Source organism: Castor canadensis, chromosome 6 (assembly GCF_047511655.1).
Source record: "Castor canadensis chromosome 6, mCasCan1.hap1v2, whole genome shotgun sequence".
Taxonomy (NCBI): Eukaryota; Metazoa; Chordata; class Mammalia; order Rodentia; family Castoridae; genus Castor; species Castor canadensis.
Window position 1 is genome coordinate 148,906,022 of NC_133391.1, and position 19,770 is coordinate 148,925,791.

General features: G+C 38.7%; 1 protein-coding gene across 3 annotated transcripts in view; it reads left to right on the top strand.

Annotated features, from left to right (window-relative positions):
• Positions 1-751: 751 nt before the first annotated feature.
• Positions 752-19,770, top strand: part of Zfr (zinc finger RNA binding protein) — a 78,117-nt gene continuing 59,098 nt past the window's right edge. For 2 of the 3 annotated variants that reach the window (XR_012449200.1, XM_074077654.1), the window contains exons 1-3: positions 752-909; positions 1,196-1,295; positions 19,124-19,147. Coding sequence is in view for 2 of the 3 variants with exons in the window: in XM_074077654.1 (XP_073933755.1) it covers positions 873-909; positions 1,196-1,295; positions 19,124-19,147 (161 nt within the window). In the remaining variant the exon portion in view is untranslated. The remainder of the gene's footprint in view (positions 910-1,195; positions 1,296-19,123; positions 19,148-19,770) is intronic. The other variant, XM_020180524.2, reaches the window with a different exon arrangement.

A 19,770-nucleotide genomic window follows, 5' to 3' on the forward strand; every position in this document is an offset into this window, starting at 1 on the left:
GAACTGATGTCTCTCTCACTCGGTTCCAGCCAGCCTGACCTTCCTTGTTGCTCTTGAACTTTCTTGAGTTAGGACCCTTCCACTTGCTGCCCTTCCCCCGGGTATCTATCAGGCAGCTTTCCTCACTTCCTTCAGGTCTCTACTCGAGAGAGGGTGTCCTAACTGCACCCGCCATAAAACAGCAGCTCCCCTTTTTCTTCTTTGCCCTGCTGTATTCTTAAAGCTCCCATCATCATCCAACAGACGTAATGTGTTTTGGCTGTGGCCTCTCTCATAAACCCCTCCGAGACGGTAAATTGCACGCGAACGGGGACTGTTTTGCTCACTGCCGTGTCTCCCGCAGTTCTATCAGCGCCTGACCCCTCGTGGGGGTCAGCGTTCGCGGGGTAACTTGGAGTGGGCGGGGCAGAGGTCTGGCAGGGGCGCTCGGGTAAGCTTGCAGTCCAGCACAATTGTCATTCTTTTCCTCTTCCTCGCCTCTTCTCTCCCTCCCCACTTCAAAGGCCGAGGAGCCACAGCAGGGAATACAGAGAATGGGGCAGAATCCTAAAAAGCTCAGCTCAAATTCGGATGAGAAGTGAACGAGCGAGCAGGACTGAAACACAGAGAACCTACGCACTCGGAAAAGCCAAAGGAACTAGTAGAAGCAAGGCGAAAAGGCTAACTACGTCACTCTCCCGGGTCGCGCGCTCTGAGGAGATCCGGCGCGCGCCCGTGGGGGCGGCGGTGACTACAGCCCCCAGGATGCCGCGCGCCTGCGCGCCTGCGCAGTGAGGGCGGCGGCGGCGGTCTGTTCTCCGCTGAGGAGGAGCGGGGCAGAGGAGGGAGGCAGCGGGTGAGAGTTCAGAGTTCAGCAGCAGCAGCCCGAGCCCATGATTCCCATATGCCCTGTAGTTTCCTTCACCTATGGTGAGTCTAATGTGGCCCGGGAGGCCTCTGCCCTTCTCTTCCCCGACCCCGGGGCGGCGGGGGAGAGCGGGGGTTGGGGCTGGCTCCGGGGAGGAGGCGGCGGCGGCCACCCGGGCGTGAGTGAGTGAGGGAGTGCGGGGCGGGAGGCGGACGGCGGCGCGGCCGCGGCCGGGCGGCCAGGGCGGCTTCTCACGGCCCTCTTTCTCTCCCTTACCCTCTCTCGGTATCCCGACCACTCCGTGTCTCTCCTCCCGCCATGGGACCCGACTCTCTGTGCCCGCCGCAGTGCCCAGCCGGCTGGGGGAAGATGCCAAAATGGCGACCGGCAACTACTTTGGATTCACCCACAGCGGGGCGGCGGCGGCGGCGGCTGCGGCCCAGTATAGGTAACGGCTCCCCACTGTCTTCCTCTCCCTGTCCTCGTCCCCCCCACCCCCGGCCGGGATCCCGCCGACGCGACGCCCCCGAGGCCGCCCCCGCGCCAGCTTTCACCCGGTGGCCCCCAGCCCAGGCCGGGCCCCCGGCCTCTGCAGCCGAGCCCCGCCCCGGCTCCGGCTCCGGCTCCGGCCGCGGCGGGGAGCGGCCCCTGGGGGGCGGGGAGGGGGAGAAGGCCGAGGTCTGGGGACGTGGAGGACCGCCCGGGCCTTCGGCGGCCCCGGAGGTAAAATGGCCTCCCGCGGCCTTGGAGCGGAGCCTAGTTGCCCTCCACCTCCCGGCTTGCCCCCCTTCGCGCCTCGGCCGGTCCAGCCTCCACCGCTCTCCTCCTCCGGCCTGAGGATGGAGAAGGCGAGCCCCGGCCCTCTCGCGACGCCTCGCTCCGTCCCAGCCCCCAGATCCCAGATAACGTGCCGTCGTCTTACTGCCGTCTTCCCTGTCCTGAGCCCTGGCCTCCCCCGCGGGTCCCGCAAACCATCTACTCGTGTCGCCGCATTTACCTTGTCCCCTCTCCCCCCCTCCGCCCCGTTTCCCCTGCACGGGGAGATGTTAATATACCAACCACCTGTGAATTGTGTAGCTAGGCTGGCAAAGACGTGCAAAAGTTTTCAGTGCTGGAAATGAGGGCTCAGTCTTGTCTTAGCCATAGACTTTAGGCCCGAGGTAGACTAGTCATTCTCGTTGGGGGTCTTTTACTCTCTTGGGGAAAAGAATATGCGAGCTAGGTTATACGGAGTCATTGTAATGCACGCGATGAAATCTCTACCTTAAGGCAAACTGTCAATCAGAATTGTCTGTAATTCTGTATACATCTTAGCAAAGAAAAAGACAAAGACGCACCTGACTGAATGTTTTATTGTTGCTACTTTTGAGTCAGTTTCTTGGTAGAGACCACAAGCGCACTGGGCTCCTGAGTAATAAGCCTATCTGTATATATCATTTTTATTGGCAATTGCTTTAACCCAGATAGTTTTTGTTTTTTGTTTTTTTCTTTTCTGTCTCCAGGAGGCAGATTGTGTAGTGGAAAGGGCGTCATTGGGAGTCAGAAGAGTTGAGTTTCAACAAGTCTGTTTTGTTCTTGATTTTAGGATGTTGAGGACATTTTATGTTTTGAGTTTTCATTTTCCTCATCTGTAAAATAAGATACTGGACTATGTTTTGGGGATGAAACTTGTGATTCCAAGGAGAAAAAAAAGTTGCCCTATTTTAGGGTGTTCTCACATAACCACTTATTGTAGTACTGCGGTTTTATGTATTACTGAAAAAAATCCCAGTCAATTAAAATAAAACATAATGCTTAAGACCTCATTGATTTTTTTTAAGAGCTGTTAAGATGTATAAATGTGCATTATATTGATGAAATTGCTATTTTACTGATTATTCAATGCCTTGATCTTAGGTGACATTTTACAAGTCTTTTATCTTGAGGCCTGTACTGAGAAAAAGGACTGAGGTGACGTTGTTACAGAAAATATTGGAATTTTTCGGATATTAACAAATCAAGTTGTGATACTAAACAGCAAAAGTTTCGGTTACTTTGGTAAAACTGTTTGGAGCATTTTGTGGAGGAAAAAAAAATCAAAAACCATTTTCTTTTTCTGGGAAACAAGACTATTGGCATCTGTGTCATAAATCTGCTGGCAAGTACCATGTGTTCTATGAAAAGCCGAATGTAGCCATCAAAAATTGCTTTGTTTTACATGGGTTTTTTTCTGTTTTCTTAGTATACACTAAGTGATAGATTAAGTGCTAGCTCGTTGAGAAGTTGTAGTTTGTTGCAGTTTTGAAATACTTTTTTTTTTGTTTTTTTGTTTTTGGTGGTACTGGTGATGAACTCCATGCCTTATGGTGTAGGCCTGTTACTTGAGCCATGTCCCAGTCCTTAATGTTTTTTCTAGATGCAAACCTACAGATCGAAATAAGGGAAGAGAACTGGGGGTGTGACTCAAGCAGTACATCACCTGCCTAGCAAGCCTGAGGCACTGAATTCAAACCCCAGTACTACGGGAGGGAGGAAGGAAAAATTTAAAAACACTTAATTTTTTGGATTAAAGTATTTATGTGTGTGTTTTATCTATTGCTGAATTTCTGTATTCAGTAAGTATTTTGAGGGTCTTGAGATTCAATTTCGGAAACTTTAACAACAATCCAAATTACTGAATTGATTGTTAATGTGCATGTTTTATGAGAAAATAGTTTTTGATATTACTCATCTATGCATACATCACTAAAACTATTAAAGACTCTCTGTCCTTTACATAAATGTGCATGAAAATTATTTGCATCTAAGAGCAAATCTTAACTTTATTTAAAGAGGATGAATAAGTAACATTAATAGTAAGTATATACAAAAATCTCCAGTGATGTTGCTAATTATCCTTCTGGCTGGAAATAGTTACAGTGGAACTTTTAGAGGCAAAAGAACAAAGCTTAGTTTGCAAAAAAAAAAAAAATTTCTTTTCAGTTTGAAAGATCTCAGCTCAGGAAAATCCCTTAAGTATTTACATGTGGAAGAAATGAATGAGTTGCCTCGCCTATTCTTGAATATAGATAACTGAAAGTAAACAGTCTAAATCTAAATTTAATTCTGTTTTTTAATTGTTTTTGTCACAGCTATGTATGTGATATGATTGTTTGTTTTAGGATTTTTTTTTTTTTTTTTAAAAAACAATGCTGAGATTGAACCCAGGGCCCCATGCATGCTAAGCAAGTGCTTTGCCACTGAGGCACACTTCCAGCCCCTACTTCAGGTAGGGCTTTGGTATTCATAATATAATAAACTTTTAGGGTTTTTTGTTATACATTTTTGTGCTAGGCATTTACTCAGTCTCTGTGCTACAATACAAGTCTTGTTTTTCTTCCTGTTTTGTAAGTTATTTATTTGGGGTGGTACTAGGCTTTGAATTTAGTGTGTGCTCTACCATTTGAGCCACACACTCAGCCTTTTTTTGCTTTAAGCTATTCTCAGATAGGATCTCATGTTATTGCCAGGGCTGGCCTGTACCCTGTAGCTAGGATGACAGGTATGAACCACTGTGCCCAGCTTACTGGTTGACATTATTTTTTGGTTTTTTTGCCTGGGCAGTCCTTGAACCAGAGGTGGCTTCATGGAAAAAAGGGAACTTGAGTGGGTAGTCCACTTAAATGGAGTATCTTTTGTGTTTGAAAGGATGTATTTTTAGACACAATTTTGTTTTGTAATAAGGTCTTGGGAAAAGAATTACTTTAATAGTTAATAAGTATATTAGGAACATGAGGAAAGTCTTCCCCCCCCCCCCATACTGGGGTTTGAACTCAGGGCCTACACCTTGAGCCATATCTCCAGCCCTGTTTTGTGATGGGTTTTTTCAAGATAAGGTCTCCTGAACTATTTACCTACACTGACATCAAATCATGAGCCACCAGCATCTGATGAAAGATAATTCTTAATGGCAAAAATACTTTCTGATTGTTTCATATGAATAAAATCTTTTTTCCCCCACTCCTTTATTGATAGTGATGCAGAATTTTAATAGTAATTCTTGAGTTTTTGAAGGAAATTTGTGGCATATACAAATACACATAATGACAGTTACAAGGTAATCCCCATTGTATTCTACAATTAATAAGATCCATTTCTTTGAGAGTTACAAACAGCCATTTTCCCTTCACTTGTTCTTTAGAAAAACCTTGGACATTTCTTGTCATTTTCCTATTCATTCAGGAGACTTGTCTGTTACCTGGATAACCTAAATCTTTAGCTTGTGCTTAAACTAGTTTTCTTTGTCCTATATATAACTTTTGGTGTCACTGATGTTTGAATGTTATTCTATTTTCGATAAAGTTGGATATTGGACATAATCATTTGGCAACATTTTTTACCATTCTTATATCTAGTGTTCATTGAATTTAGAGAATTTAAAGATTGCATAAATGTGCAAAATAATTAGCCCCATCTTTTTAGGCTATTAGCAAATGTTAAACGATAAATGTTGAAGTGAATTTTTACTATTAATGGATGTTTAAATTAAGGTTCTGCTAGTCCAAAGAAGGCAGGCATTTCATCTAATGATTTAAGGATGATTTTGGGACATGTGCTCCTAAATAAGTATCTTCATATCACTAACATAACTTGTTATTGATTAGTCTAACAATTAGCTTGGGTATCCTGATTGACCAGTGAGCTTTGTTCTTTTATACTTTTATGTTTTTTTACTTGAATGGAGTTAATAATGTGCCTTGAAGGAAAGAATAAAGGTAACACTAGGAAGGCAGAAAAAGAATTTATCACTGAGAATGTGAAAAAAACAGGTGAACAGGTCTTTGAAACCAGCTGTGGTGATGGAAATTTACTGGGTCTACTGAAACAAATTTTTTTCCAACTGCTAATCATGAACTCTCCTATTGTTGAGTCATAAACCCTAAAATGCATATTGTATGAATGAGTTTGAAATTAGTGAAAATTTTCTTTCTAAAAGGATAGCTGCTATTAAATTTGTAATATTTTCTGTATCTTATTAATAACCTTAGGAGTAGGTTAAAAGGGCTGGTGTATAGTTTGGTTGGTGGAGTGTTTGCCTAGCAAGCCCAAGACACTGGGTTCAATCCCTAGCATTACTTTTTTTTTTTTTAATGAAGATTAGGATGAGCCAATATATACTTTTATAGAATACTGAGTTGTATGCTTGGGTATGGTTTTGTAAACTGAAAAGAACATGAATTTGGACCTAGTCAGACTTGGATTTGAATTCCAGCTCCATCTCTTTGGCCACTTGGCTAAATCACTTGAACTCTGAGATTTGTTTTCCTCACCTAACTTGCCTGAGATACAGATTAAATATAAAACCTTGTAGATTAGAGCCTGGTTTTCAGTAAGCATTCCTACCAGTGCTGTAGGATGTCCCTACAAATAGAAATTTGAACTATAAGAATTTTAAAAGAACTTGAGAACTATCTTGTACTTCATATGTAGAGTTTCATAATAGCATAGTAAAAAATATATATATATTTTGACAGGACTGAGGTTTGAACGCAGGGCTTCACTCTCTCAAAGCAGGCACTCTACTGTTTGAGCCACACCTCCAGTCCATTTTGCTCTGGTTATTTTGGAGTGCTTGCTTTGCAAGAGTAGTACAACCCTGAGTTCAAACTCCAGTTATACCACCCCCCCCCACACACACACATAAAAGAATAAAACTAATGAACTGTGTAAAACATTTTAAGGAGAAAAATAATAGAATGAAAAGCCATAAATGAAAAATGGGCCAGACGTGGTGGCCAAATCTGTAATTCTAGTACTTGGGAGACAGATCATAGGGTTCTAGGTTTGAGGCCAGAGCCACCTAAAAAGTTCACTAGACCCCATTTCAACCAGTGGCTGGGCATGGTGGTGCCTGTCATTCCAGCTACACAGGGAAGCACAAATAGGATCACTGTCCAAATGGCATAGGCATAAAATGAGACCTTATCTCAAAAATAGCCAATGCAAAAAGAGGCAGCAGAGTGGCTCAAGTGGTGTAGTTCCTGCCTAGAAAGTGCAGTGCTCTGAGTTCAACTTCTAGTAATGACCCCTCCCCCCAAAAAAGAAAACAGACAGGTTGTATTCATAGAGTAAAAAAAAAATCAGTACCATCAGTTACTGATCATATCCTAATAATCTGTATATTTAAATACTGATCTTTTGAGATTTCAAAAAAATCTCTTTGTAGTAACTTGATAAAGGTATTTTATGTTTTGTAATGAAGAGAATATTATTTCAAGATTGTCATAACAATCTAGTAAGAAATGATAAAGGACTTGGAATATCAGATACCAAAACTATTTATTTTTTATTTATTTATTTGATTGTTTTTTGCAGTACCAGGGCTTGAACTCAGGGCCTACAGCTTGAGCCTGTCCACCAACTCTTTTGTGTGTGTGTGTGTGTGTGTGAGAGAGAGAGAGAGAGAGAGAGAGAGAGAGAGAGGGAGGGAGAGAGAGAGGGAGAGAGGGAGAGGAAGAGGGGGATGGTTATTTTCGATAGGGTCTTGAAAACTATTTGCCAGGGCTGGCTTCAACCCGCAGTCCTCCTGATCTCTGTCTCCTGAGTTGCTAGATTTATAGGTGTGAGCCACCAGTGCCTGGCTTCAAAACTTTATTAATAAAAAAGTGATATTGTACAGGGATAGACAAATAGAGCATTGGGTTAAAATAGAGATCCCAGAGAAAGCTATGGTTATGTAGACAGTTGGATTTGAATGTATAGCTGCTTAAGTAGGGATATTCGTTTTAAACAAAGAACCAGCTACATTATTACTCAGAATATGCCATCAGGTTAATCAGATGACAGTTCTTGGGCTTAGAAATGTAGAAATTAACTAAGTATGTTAGAATCACTTAGATAAATCTTTAATGTACTGATTATATCTTTAATCAGCTGATTAAAAGTGAGTAGTCACCTATTGTGTTTACTATGAATTGTCCTTGATATCACTCTTAATTAGGATACAGAATTAGGGTCATTTTTCTGAATATGGCATTTCTTGCTGTTTCATAAAGCCATGTGCAGCGTGTAAAGATCAGTGGAACAAAATAAACATTGGGCTTTTGTGTTGCGGTTTTGTATACTTTGTATATTAAAAGACCGGAGTCTCTGCTCAAGCAGTTTACACATCTGGAGCATGAGGGTGAAAACAAAATACACTTTCAAATAACTATGCTGTGTTGACAGAGTTTTAATGAAATGTAAAATGGGAAATTGGAGGATTCGACCATAGAGTTTGAAGTAGACGTGATGGTCTGTCATTTTGAAAATCGAGATAACATTTTAGATAAAGAACTATGTAGAACTGAGGCAGGAATGTGTTAATTGCATGGGTTTTTTGTGAGTTGGTTGTGTTTTTGGTACTAGGAATTGAACCCAGGGCCTCTCTCATGCTAGGCAGTTGCTCTACCACTTGAGCCAGGCCCCCAAGCACCTCCCTTCTTTTGCCTGGGCTGACCTGAAACTTGAGATCCTCCTGCCTCTGCCTCCTGAGTAGCAGGAATTACAGGTGTGTATCACTGCAACTAGCTGAATTACATGTTTGGAAGTGGATGGGCTCTGAAGTCAGACTCCTGAGCTGTATCTGGTTTCTTTTACTACCTGCCATGTGACCTTGAACAAATAGTTCTCTTTGTACTTTAGTTTCTTTACCTATGAATTAGAGATAATACCCTTACCTCATAGATTTGAGGTTTTTAAAAACATTTTTTACTGAAGTGTGATATTTATACAAAGAAAACTGCACATACAATAAGAGGATAGTTTGAAATGTCATAAACTAAGCAAACCTGTGTAACCTGCACCCAACTTTAATAAAACATTATTAGCATCCCAGGAAGCATCTACATTCTTCCATTGTGTTGCTTTTAGGATTCATTATTATTTGTGAAGTGCTCAGAACAGTAGCTGATATATCAATGTTAGCCACTGTTCAAGTAGGTATTTGGAAATGGGACTCAGAAAAGGGAGATGGGCTGGTAGTATAAATTTGATAGTATAAGAACCATATGGTGGTGATCCACTGTTAAGTTGTGAATACAGTGAAACCACAGAAAGTACAGTGCCTGGCATGTATCAGGCTTTTAGTAAACACATTTTGAATTAATGAAAGAAAAATAGAGAAAGTAAAAGGGGTATGGTTATAAACTTGGGGAGTATGTGTGTAGAGCCAGAGAGAGAAATACTGGTAAAGAATGTCCTTGAAATTGGAATTAGAGAAATATAGTACTTTTTTGGTGAGAAAACAATCATAAAGCCTTTTTTAAGCAATAACTGGATGATGAGGGCAAAGGATGTTGTGATTTATGAAGATAACTTCATAGCTTCTCTCACTTCCCCAATTCTGTTCACCCAAACTAGTTTTTTTTTTTTTACCGTAAGCAAAATTGTCTTTATAAAAATAGAAAGTTAATCATAATAATCATCTGCTTGTTACTATCAGGATATCTGGTTATTAGCGCTTTTTTGTAGATGTCTATAATCACCCACATTATAAAATATAAACAACTGAAAATATTCCTAGTGCTTTGGTTTAAAAAAAAAATGAGTTGACACAGGCTAATTTTAGTTCTTTTTTTCCATCTATGAATATTCTTATCACTCCCTAAAGAAATGTTAATGTTCGAGAAATGATGAAATACTTTTCTTGAGTACAGCATTCATCCATCAGCTTTTAGTGTCCCCGGTAGTAGTTGGTGAGTTTCTTCCCCACCCTCCACCATGTCTGACTGTTTACATGTAGTTACAAGGACTTCATTTGCAGATTTTGGAGCAGTAATATACTATTAGATTTTTTTTCTTTTTCTTCTTTCTTTCTAGAAGAATTAAAGTTTTTAAAATTCAGCCCTTTTTGCTCTAGTTACTTTACAGATAGGGTCTCACCTTTTGCCTTGGCTAGCCTTAGACTGTGATCCTCCTATTTATACTTCCTTCATAGTTGGGATTACAATTATGTACTACCACACCTGGCTTATTTGTTGAGATGGGGTCCTTGCTAACCTTTCTTGCATTGGCTGCCCTCAACTGAGATCCTTCCAATCTTTACCTCCCAAGTAGCCAGGATCATAGAGAAAGGCCACCACACCTAGCTATTGTGGATTTTTTTTAACTTTACAACCAATTGTTGGTTGTAAATTACAACAATTCTGATTTTATATAGTCAGTGATTATTTAAGTTGGCCTTATTTATGGCTTTTTGTTTAATAGCCATTCATTCGCAGATCATTCTGCCTAAAAAAAATTTTTTTTAATGTACTATTTTCTTTAGTGTATGTGTAACAGTAACAGGTTTCTCCGCTCCCTTGTATAATCTCAAGCTTTTAATTAATTATTGGTGCAGTCCTGAAAATTGAACCCAGAGATTTGTGCATGTTAGGCAAGAATTATACATCTAGTCTGTATCCCCAGCCCCAAAGTATCTTTAACTTACCCTCATGCTTAAGTAATCATCGCTTGGCCTCTATAGACGGTTTTTCCCTCTGGCTGCTTGTAAGAGTTTCTGTGTCTTTGATGTTTATTGTTCCACTTAGATATGTGTTGGTGTGAATTCTGTTCTATATACTCCTCCTTGGGGATTGTTAGTGTTCCTCAATCAGAAGATTGTTATCTTTCATAAATTTTGAAACATCTCTTACATTCTTTTTGGTTATTTCCTCTTTCCTGTTCTCCTCCGCTTGTAATATTAACTGGTTGTCAGTTAACAGTTTTTATTCTGTTCTCCAGAATTTGAATCTCTTTAATGTTTTGTTCTTCATCTTTGTCTTTATACATTCTGGGTAGTTTTTACAGATATTTTCCAGTTTACTAATTTTTTGCCATTTGTGTCTAATCAGTCATGTAATACCTTTCTGAGTTCCTGGTTAAAATTTTTATACATTGTACTTCATTTCTGGAAGTGCTGCTTCCACGTGTTTTTAAAAGTCCATCTGAGGGGCCAGGCATGGTGGTGTATGCCTGCAATCCTAGCTGCTTGGGTGGTAGAGATAGGAAGATCCCAGTTCAAGACTAGCACAAAAGTTAGCAAGATCCTGTCTCAAAAACCATGCCCAGCATGGTGGTACATACACTTACGTATCCTCAACTATTTAGGAAGCTGGGATTGGACGGTTGCAGTCCGAAGCTGGCCCAGGTAAAAGTGTGAGACCCTATGTGAAAAATAAACTAAAGCAAGAGAGGTCTGTGGTTATGACTCAAGTGCAAGCACCCCATCCCCACCAGAAAAAAAAGTTCATCTTGTGTGTGTGTGTACACTCAGGGCTTCACACTTGAAAAGCAGTGCAGCCCTGAAAGTGAAGTTTCATTTCACTCGAGACACATCTCCAATCTATTTTGTTCTGGTTAATTTGGAGATGGGGTCTCTCACTATTTAACTGGGCTGGCCTCAAACCATGGTCCTGATCTCAGCATCCCGAAGTATCTAGGATTACAGACGTGAGCCTGTGTTGTAGGCTTGGGGAGTCTCTGATCAGAAGATTCCCACAGAGTAGCATCCAGGCAGGATACACAGGTGTAGTAAGAGAGTTTATTAAAGATTATGGAGAAAGTTAAAAACAGCTATAATGGGCTAGGTTTGAGACTGAAGCAGAGAGAGAAAAGGGGTCCTTTTCCTGTTTCCAGGTGCTTTTAAAACCTATGCAAAGGGAAAAACTTGATGATTCCCAACCATCAATATTCGATGAGGGGGCGGAACACAGGTGTTCCCTGGGCTGAGATGGGAATGATTTGAGCTGTCCCTGGGCCAGAGTATGAATAATCTGGATGTTTTTTCAGTTGAAAAGAAGGCTTAGAGAAAGAGAAGAATGTTTAACCTAAATACAGTATTAAGCCATATATGTTTTAAAAGTCCTGAATTTTTCTAATCTTAGCCTGCCTCACCACAAGTACCTGATGATTTTTCTTGGTTTTGTTTTTATGATACTGGGGTTTGAACTCATGGCCTCATGCTTGCCAGGCAGGTGCTCTGCTGCTTGAGCCACACCCCAAGTCCTCATCTTATTTTGATTATTTTTGATGTATCTTGCTCCTTAATCTCAGTTTTGATAGTATCTTTTACTTATTTAAATATATTTGTATTCTGCACCCTTCACCTTAGCTTGTTTTCTTATGGGATTTGTTGGGGTGTGTGTGTGTGTGTGTGTGTGTGTTTAATCTTGAGATTTGTTTCTTGGAATATATTCCGCAGTATTTGGAGTGAAATACTCACTTTGTGGCATCTGAAAGCACTGTCTGCGTAGTTATATTCAACTAATTTTTTTACTTAGATCCTGGACAGATGTGAATTCCAGAGCCAAACCTAGAGGAGAGACTGTCTTGTTTTAAAAAAAAATTTTTCTCCTCTTTACTCAAGAGTCACACCTGAGACAGGAAAAATGTTTCCTTATATTTTCCTTTAAAGATGTAGGAGAGCTTTTTTTCCTAACTCACCCACTTTGGTGGTTCCTTTTCAGAGCCCCAAAATTCTAAGTTGTTGCTTCCCAGTCTTTTATGCCTGTATTAACACACAAAATGATATTTGTGCAAGCTGCAGGCATAGGCTTGGGGTTGTGAGCATTCGTGCACTGCCCAGTCTTCCTAAGAACTAACACCCACATGTGGTGGGTGGCTGGTTACTCTTTTAGACCAGAGAAGTGCTGCTATGTGACTTTATTAGCCCATAAAAGATATTTGTATGAGAATGCAAATAATACTGCTCACTTTTTTTTAAATTCTCACTTTTTTTTTTTTTGGTAGCAAAATTCTCTCCAAGGAAGCAGTACATTGATTGACATTCTGTGTGTAATTTTCTTACTTCCTTACAGAACAATAGTTTGAAGACCAGGGATCAGCAGATACCATCAGAATAGCCTCATCTACTCATAACTTTAAGCTTCAAAATTTTCTTTCTTTTCTGTTAGCTTGTTCATTCATTTAACAAAGCTATTTTATTTATTTATTTAGCAGTACTTAGATTTCAACTCAGAGCTTTTACCACTTGAGCTTGAGCCAGGCCCCCAGTCCTACAAAGATTAATTTTTAAAAATACCGTGTCCTCATTTTTAGATGTCTTAAAAAATTTTTTTTAGTTCTCTTATATTTAGCTGAATGCTAAATATTCATTTGTTTTTACCACTTTGAAAAATTGTTTTAAGTAGCAATAATTAAATTGGAGTGAAGGTAGTGCTTTATTCAGATTCATCCTAAAATTTATCATCTTAATCATTTTAAAGTATATAGTTCAATAGTATTAAGTATCTTTACACTATTGTGAAATATCTTCAGGCTTTTTTTTTTTTTTTTTTTTTTGCAAATTTGAAATTTTTCTTATCAGTTGAAATTACCGCATGAATTTTTATCTTTTCATTCTATTAATTTGGTGTATTGCAGTGGTTGGTCTTTTTTTTTCCCCCATTGGTTGATTTTGTATGTTGAATTTGTTGCCACAATTTAGACTGTTTAAGAACACAGCTATTATATAGAGTGGATGTGATGACAGAGTACACACACGAAGGCCACATTGCTCAAATTCAGGCTTTGGCTCTGTTTTTTAAGTAATGTTCTGCTAGGTTTCTATTAATTATAAACCTTACTTTGGTCTAAGTGGTAGTTTTTATTAATAAAAACTAGTTCCTTTTCCCTGTTGCATCATAGAAGGAACATTTTTGCTCAAAGGGGTAATAGAAAGCAGGAGAAAAATGAGTGCTGAATGATTACAGATTTCCAAGTTAATGGACTATATCATATGTTTGCACTTCTCAAACTTTACGATTTTTAGAAACCCTCTGACACTTCTAATTATTGAGAACCCCAGGAGTTTTTGTTGATTTGGATTACAGTAATGTTTACTATGTTACAAATTAAAATTAAGAAATTAAAACTTTATTAAACCATTTAAAATAGAAATAATAGAGCCAGGCTTTGTGGCACATGTCTGTAATCCCAGCACTCAAGAGCCTGAGGGAGAAAGATTACAATTTCCAAACCATAGTGGACTGCATAGAAAGACTCTGTCTCAAAAAAATAGCCAAGCATGATGGCATATGCCTATAATTCCAGCACTGGAGGCTGAGGCCGGAGGAGACCCTGTCTCAAAAACAAACCAAAACAAAACAAGATATTAAAGACTTGGTGTTCTTGAAGACCTTCTACCCTTAATGCATTCTGCTTTTATTTTTTTGATATTAATTCCCATATAGCTAAATAACAGGCTTCTTTTACTAGTTTGTAAATTTGCCAGCTTTGTGCAATTCTGTGTTTATTTCCTGTAATTGTACTTTAAGACATAGTACTTATGGGCTGGTGGAGGGCTCAAGTGGAGGAGAGCCAGCATGAAGCCCTAAATTCAAACCCCAGTAACAAAAAAAAAAAAAAAAAAAGACTTAGTACTTACCCTCTCTTGCTTCTCATTTCTCTTTCCAAATTCAGTGATAGGTTATTTTTTTTTCTCAGACAATGCATTCTGTTTCTAGTTTCATCAAAGATAAATAGTATCTCAGTAGTCTCTACTTTTAAGAATTTTGAAACACTTTTGCTTTAGTTTCTCTTTCCACACACTGTCTTGAAACTTATCCTATAGTTTTTACTGGTGACAATATCTGTGTTTTGTAATCATAATCTAGCTTTTGTAATTTAGGTTTATTCTAAAACTTTAAAGCAAAAAATGTTTTGTTATTCTGATAGTGGAAATAGTGTTTACTGTGGTCTCAAGTACCATTCTATAATTATAATTCTTAATATGTTCAATTTTGCAATCCTCTACCACTTAACAAAAAAAAATCTTCCTTAAGTTTAAATGGATTTTCTTTTTTTTATTGGCAGTACTTGAACTCAGGACCTCACACTTACTAGGCAGGCACTTTACCACTTGAGCCATTCCTCTAACCCTGATTTTTCCTTTTTTTACACTTGCTAATTGCCTAACTATAAAGTCTTCTACTGGGATCATGCCCTTCTTAAGCAGTTTCGTATTTCCTGGAGTTTTTCATTACCTTTTTTTTTTTTCCTTAAACCTTGTTGTCAGTGCCTTGAAATACCTTAATTTTTCTAGATTTCCTGTCTGTTGTGTCCAGTCCTGTCTTTCTGACATCTTTCTCTCAGAGACTATTCTTTCTCTTACTCTAAACCATTGATCTAAACCAGTGATCTCTGGGCCTGCAGCACAGCTGCTGATCTAGGCTTTCATCTTTCTCCACTGTTTGCAGGATCCCATGTTTTCTTCATTTGCTTTTTGTTTAACCTGAATATACCTTCATGTAACTTCCTAAGAAAAGGTATATAGGAGGCAAACTTCACTTTTTTTTTTTTAAACAGTGCTGGAAACTCAAGCCCAGAGCCTCTAGCATGCCAGGACAGTGCTCTACCACTGAGCCACACCCCAGCCCCTAAACTTCACTTCTTGAATGTTTGGTTTTTTTTTTTTTTAAATCCTTATTCTCACCTCACAGTTAGGCTGGGTATAAAATTCTACATTAATCACTTCTCTCTGAATTTGGAAGACATATTGTCTAATAACTAGCCAGTGGTATTATCAGTAAGTACTCTAATTTTTAGTTAGTTGTAAAGTAGGGTTAGGCTGGGTATAAAATTCTACATTAATCACTTCTCTCTGAATTTGGAAGACATATTGTCTAATAACTAGCCAGTGGTATTATCAGTAAGTACTCTAATTTTTAGTTAGTTGTAAAGTACCAGGTGTTTTTGTTTTGTTTTGCATATTTTTTCTTGAGGATTGATGGATCTTTTTTTTTTTCTGTTGATAGGTTGAAAAATACTATGTCTCCAAGCTTGGTTCTTTCATTCTGTTTTGTACCCTGTAGGCCCATTGAATTTGAAAACGTGCTTCCCTTCAGTAGGGGGAAGTTTTAATTTCTTTTGTCAGCTTTTTTTTTTTTTAATGTCTATAATTCCTTCTAGTTGGATGTTGGCCCTCTTTTCTCTTTTGTATTCTTGTCTATATTCCTTAATTTTATCTTACAGCCAGTGTGAAGTTTTTGTTTTATAGATGCAAATTAGATTTTTTGAAATTTTTCTTCTGTTATTTTGAGAATTTCCTACATGGAATACATTTGACCATGTATTTCCTACATGGTCATTCTATTTGTTTTACAGTTTATAGCAGGGTTTCTAATGCCTGATGATTTGGATTGTCCTTTTTTTATTAAAAAAAAAAAAAAAACCAATACAGTATTCTGGGAGTCCTGTTTCAAGTCCTCTGACTCACTTTTTGGGGGGCTTTACTGGAGTTTGAACTCAAGGCTTTGTACTTCCTAAGCATGTACTCTGCCACTTGAGTCATGCCTCCAACCCTGAATCACTTTTTTGATAAGCAGGTAGAGAACTGATTATTATCTTCCAGGGTAAATCCAAGAATATTAAGAGTTGGTGACATTAGTAATTCCCTAGATACTTTCTTTTCCATTTTTTTCATCAAGGAAAGTAACCTCTTATGTGTGACTGGAAGGATTTTTTTAATCTTTCTTACACATATGCTTGTTTCAGGATTTGTTATTTAACTTGTTTCTGTTAAAACTGAGAGAAGCTGATTTGATTTTATTCATTCACTAAGTAAAAGATTATTCAAATAGAAGCTTTTGCTGTAGTGGATGCTTAGTGATTTTTATTAAGCTTCACAAATGCATATTTATGGAACAAAACTTGGATTTTTATTTATTTCATTTCCTATTTTATTTAGGAAATAATTAAAAGAGTTAAATTTTACATCTTATGCAGGGAGATAACTGACACCTTTTAGCCTAGAATTTTTGTTTTTGTTTTTTGGCGGTATTGAGATTTGCACTTGGAGCTTGCTTCACACTTGCAAGGCAGGTGCTATACCAGTTCAGCCACTCCACTAGCCCTATCTTACTGTCTTTTTGTTTTGTTGTTGTTTTTGTTTTCGTATTTGAGACAGGGTCTTCCTACATAGTCCAGGCTTGAATACTAGATCCTTCTGCCTCAACCTTCCAAGTGGTGCACCACCATGCCCACTTGAACATCTTTTATTTTCAATACTGAACTATTGACCTACAACTAATTTTGCTTAAACTAATTTGAACTCAATTTGACCTGAACTTTATTTTCCGCCTCCTCATGCTGAGGACCACGCCCAGGGTCTCACTCATACTGGGCAGGTATAGTAGTATACCACTGAGCCCTACTTCAAGCCCTTGACCTGAATTTCATAAACTTACTTTTTTTTCAGTGGCACTAGGGTTTGAACTCAGAACCTTGCACTTAAATTTTTTAAAGTTAAAAAAAAATTTACTTAGCCACTGGATATTTAATTGAATTAGTATGAGTAGTCATCTGTATCATAAAAGATTATTTCTCGAATATTTGGAATCAAAAGAGAATTTTCTAGATGAGTTTAGGATAATAATTCAGAGAACCTTCATTCCGAACAGCAGTCTGCTGCCCTATTCCTTGGCCCAACAGAAATAATCATTCTTCCTGATGCTTCTGGTGAAAGTTAGGATTCCAGTCTGCATTATGAGTAGGGACCTGGCTACGTGGCCTACAGTTGGGTTAAGCAGCTGTAGGGATGTATATAGAGTAATTGCTGACTTCACAGACATCTTTTTATAAGGTCTCTGGGGAAAGATAACTATAAAATTTGTTATTAAACTGAGACACTTAGGAGAGTGATAGGAAATACAATTGATAATTGTAATGGGACAGCGTAAACCAAAGCAAATGGTCTTCCTTCCTGACTCACATGGACTTTTAGGTTTAGGATCAGAAGTGCAATGTGTGTCAAATTACCTGCATAGTTGATTTGAATTTTCGACTCTATTCCTACCTGCCTTTTGTCTGACAAGTGTTGATGATCAAGAAATGTATTAGTTCCTCTGGAATGGGGACAACACATGCTTTCATGTTTTGGGTTTTCTGCCTATTCCTGTATCTCTTGTATGTGCTCTCCCCTTGTCATGTGATCCAAGTCCAACCACATTGCTGCATTTGCCCTAGATCTAAAGTCCGCATATGAGGGAGAACATATGATTTTTGGTCTTCTGAGCCTGACTAACCTCGCTCAGAATGATGTTCTCCAGTTCCATCCATTTACCTGCAAATGATAAGATTTCATTCTTCATGGCTGAGTAAAATTCCATTGTGTGCAATACCACATTTTCTTGATCCATTCGTCAGTGGTGGGGCATCTTGGTTGTTTCCATAACTTGGCTATTGTGAATAGTGCCGCAATAAACATGGGTGTGCAGGTGCCTCTGGAGTACCTATGTTGCATTCCTTTGGGTATTTCCCCAGGACAGAAACCTTAAAGTGACAGAGGTTAACATGAGAAGGAGATGAGTAACCAGTGTAAAGATCAGTTAGAGATGAATCAACATGGGTCGTAACACATGTGTACACGAAAGCAATGCTAGGAATATTTCTGTATAGCTATCCTTAACTAGCAAAAATGCTTTGTCTTCCTTATTATGCTGATGTCTTTTCTTCAACAAAATTAGAGATAGGGCAGAACAGGTTCTGCCTGGAAGTGATGGGGGGAGGAGGTGGAGGGGGGCAGAGGGGGAGAAATGACCCAAACAGTGTATGCACATGTGAACAAATGAGTAACTTTTTAAAAGAGAGAGGGAAATGTGCTCAGATAGGTGGGATGAAAGTAACAATGCATTTGGCAGTTGACTCTATAGCTGCAGGTTCTGCACCTTGGGTGGCAAATATTGATGGGGGGTGGGGGAGGATGATTGTGATTGTACTGATGAACATGTATAGACCTCTTTTTTGGGGGGATCATTCCCTAAATAATATATGGAGATGACTTATATATGGGTGAATATGTATGTTATAAAGGATTTGAGTAAGCATCATTGGGTTTTAATAGGCCCTGGGAGTCCTGGAACTAACCCCTTATAGATACAATGAGATGACTATGTAATAATCTAAGGCTATATGAATTTTTGCATAACCAAAATCAGTCCAATGTAATATAATCTGAATTCGTGAAATTCACAGACTTGATGTATTTATATTTTAAATATAATTTCTCAAGTCTAGGAATTTTGAAGGAGTACTAGCATTTTTTTCTTACTGTCCATAGAAAACATCAGTTCCAGACCACTTCCCCACTAGTAAAATGTAAACTTTCCCTTTCCTGCTTTATAATTGGCATATATGTAGAAAGTGTTGGCTAGTTTTATATCAAAATATGGAAGCCTCATCCAGATAGAAATTTTAAGAGTTTCTTTGGACTCTAAGTTTTCTGTTTTTGTTTATTTTTTGTTTTCTTTTTCATATTGGACTGAAATCTGCCACCCTGTAACTTCCATCTGTTGGTTCTAGTTCTGTTCTCTGGAGCAGCATGGAGTAAGTGTCTTCTTTTAGAAGGCAACTATCACCTTTTCTAGACTGAACTTCCTTTTTTTAATACGAACTTCCCACTTTTATATGAAATAAAACCCATGCCTATAAGCTTAATATTGATTCCCTTTGAGTACATCCTAGTTTATCAATGTTCTTCTATAATACAGGTGAAATAAGATGACCTAAAATTTTAATTCTGTACTGGTTTTCTATGGTACCATGCACACCAATGCAGAATATCCTATACTATGTAACCAGTGAATTTGATACTATTAATTTATGAGTGCACCTTCAGTTTATGTTAGGTTGTTTTCTCTATTAGCCGTTCTTAACCGTTGGCTCATATTAAACCTTGGGGTCATCTAAAACTTGCCAGCTAAATAACCATTGATGTTCTTTTTTTTTTTTTTTAAGAAGGTATCTGCATTGGTAATAATTGCCTTAGCAGGTGGAATTAGGAGTAAATTACTCAGAAAATCTCATAACAACAAAATACACTTTCAGATGCTGATACCTTAGGCCTTTAGCTCTCAAATTTAAAAGTTAAAATAACATTTCTCAAAGTATTTTAGTTGATATTCATTTGATTACTGTTTTGGAAAAGATTTTTGACTCTTGAGGCCTAA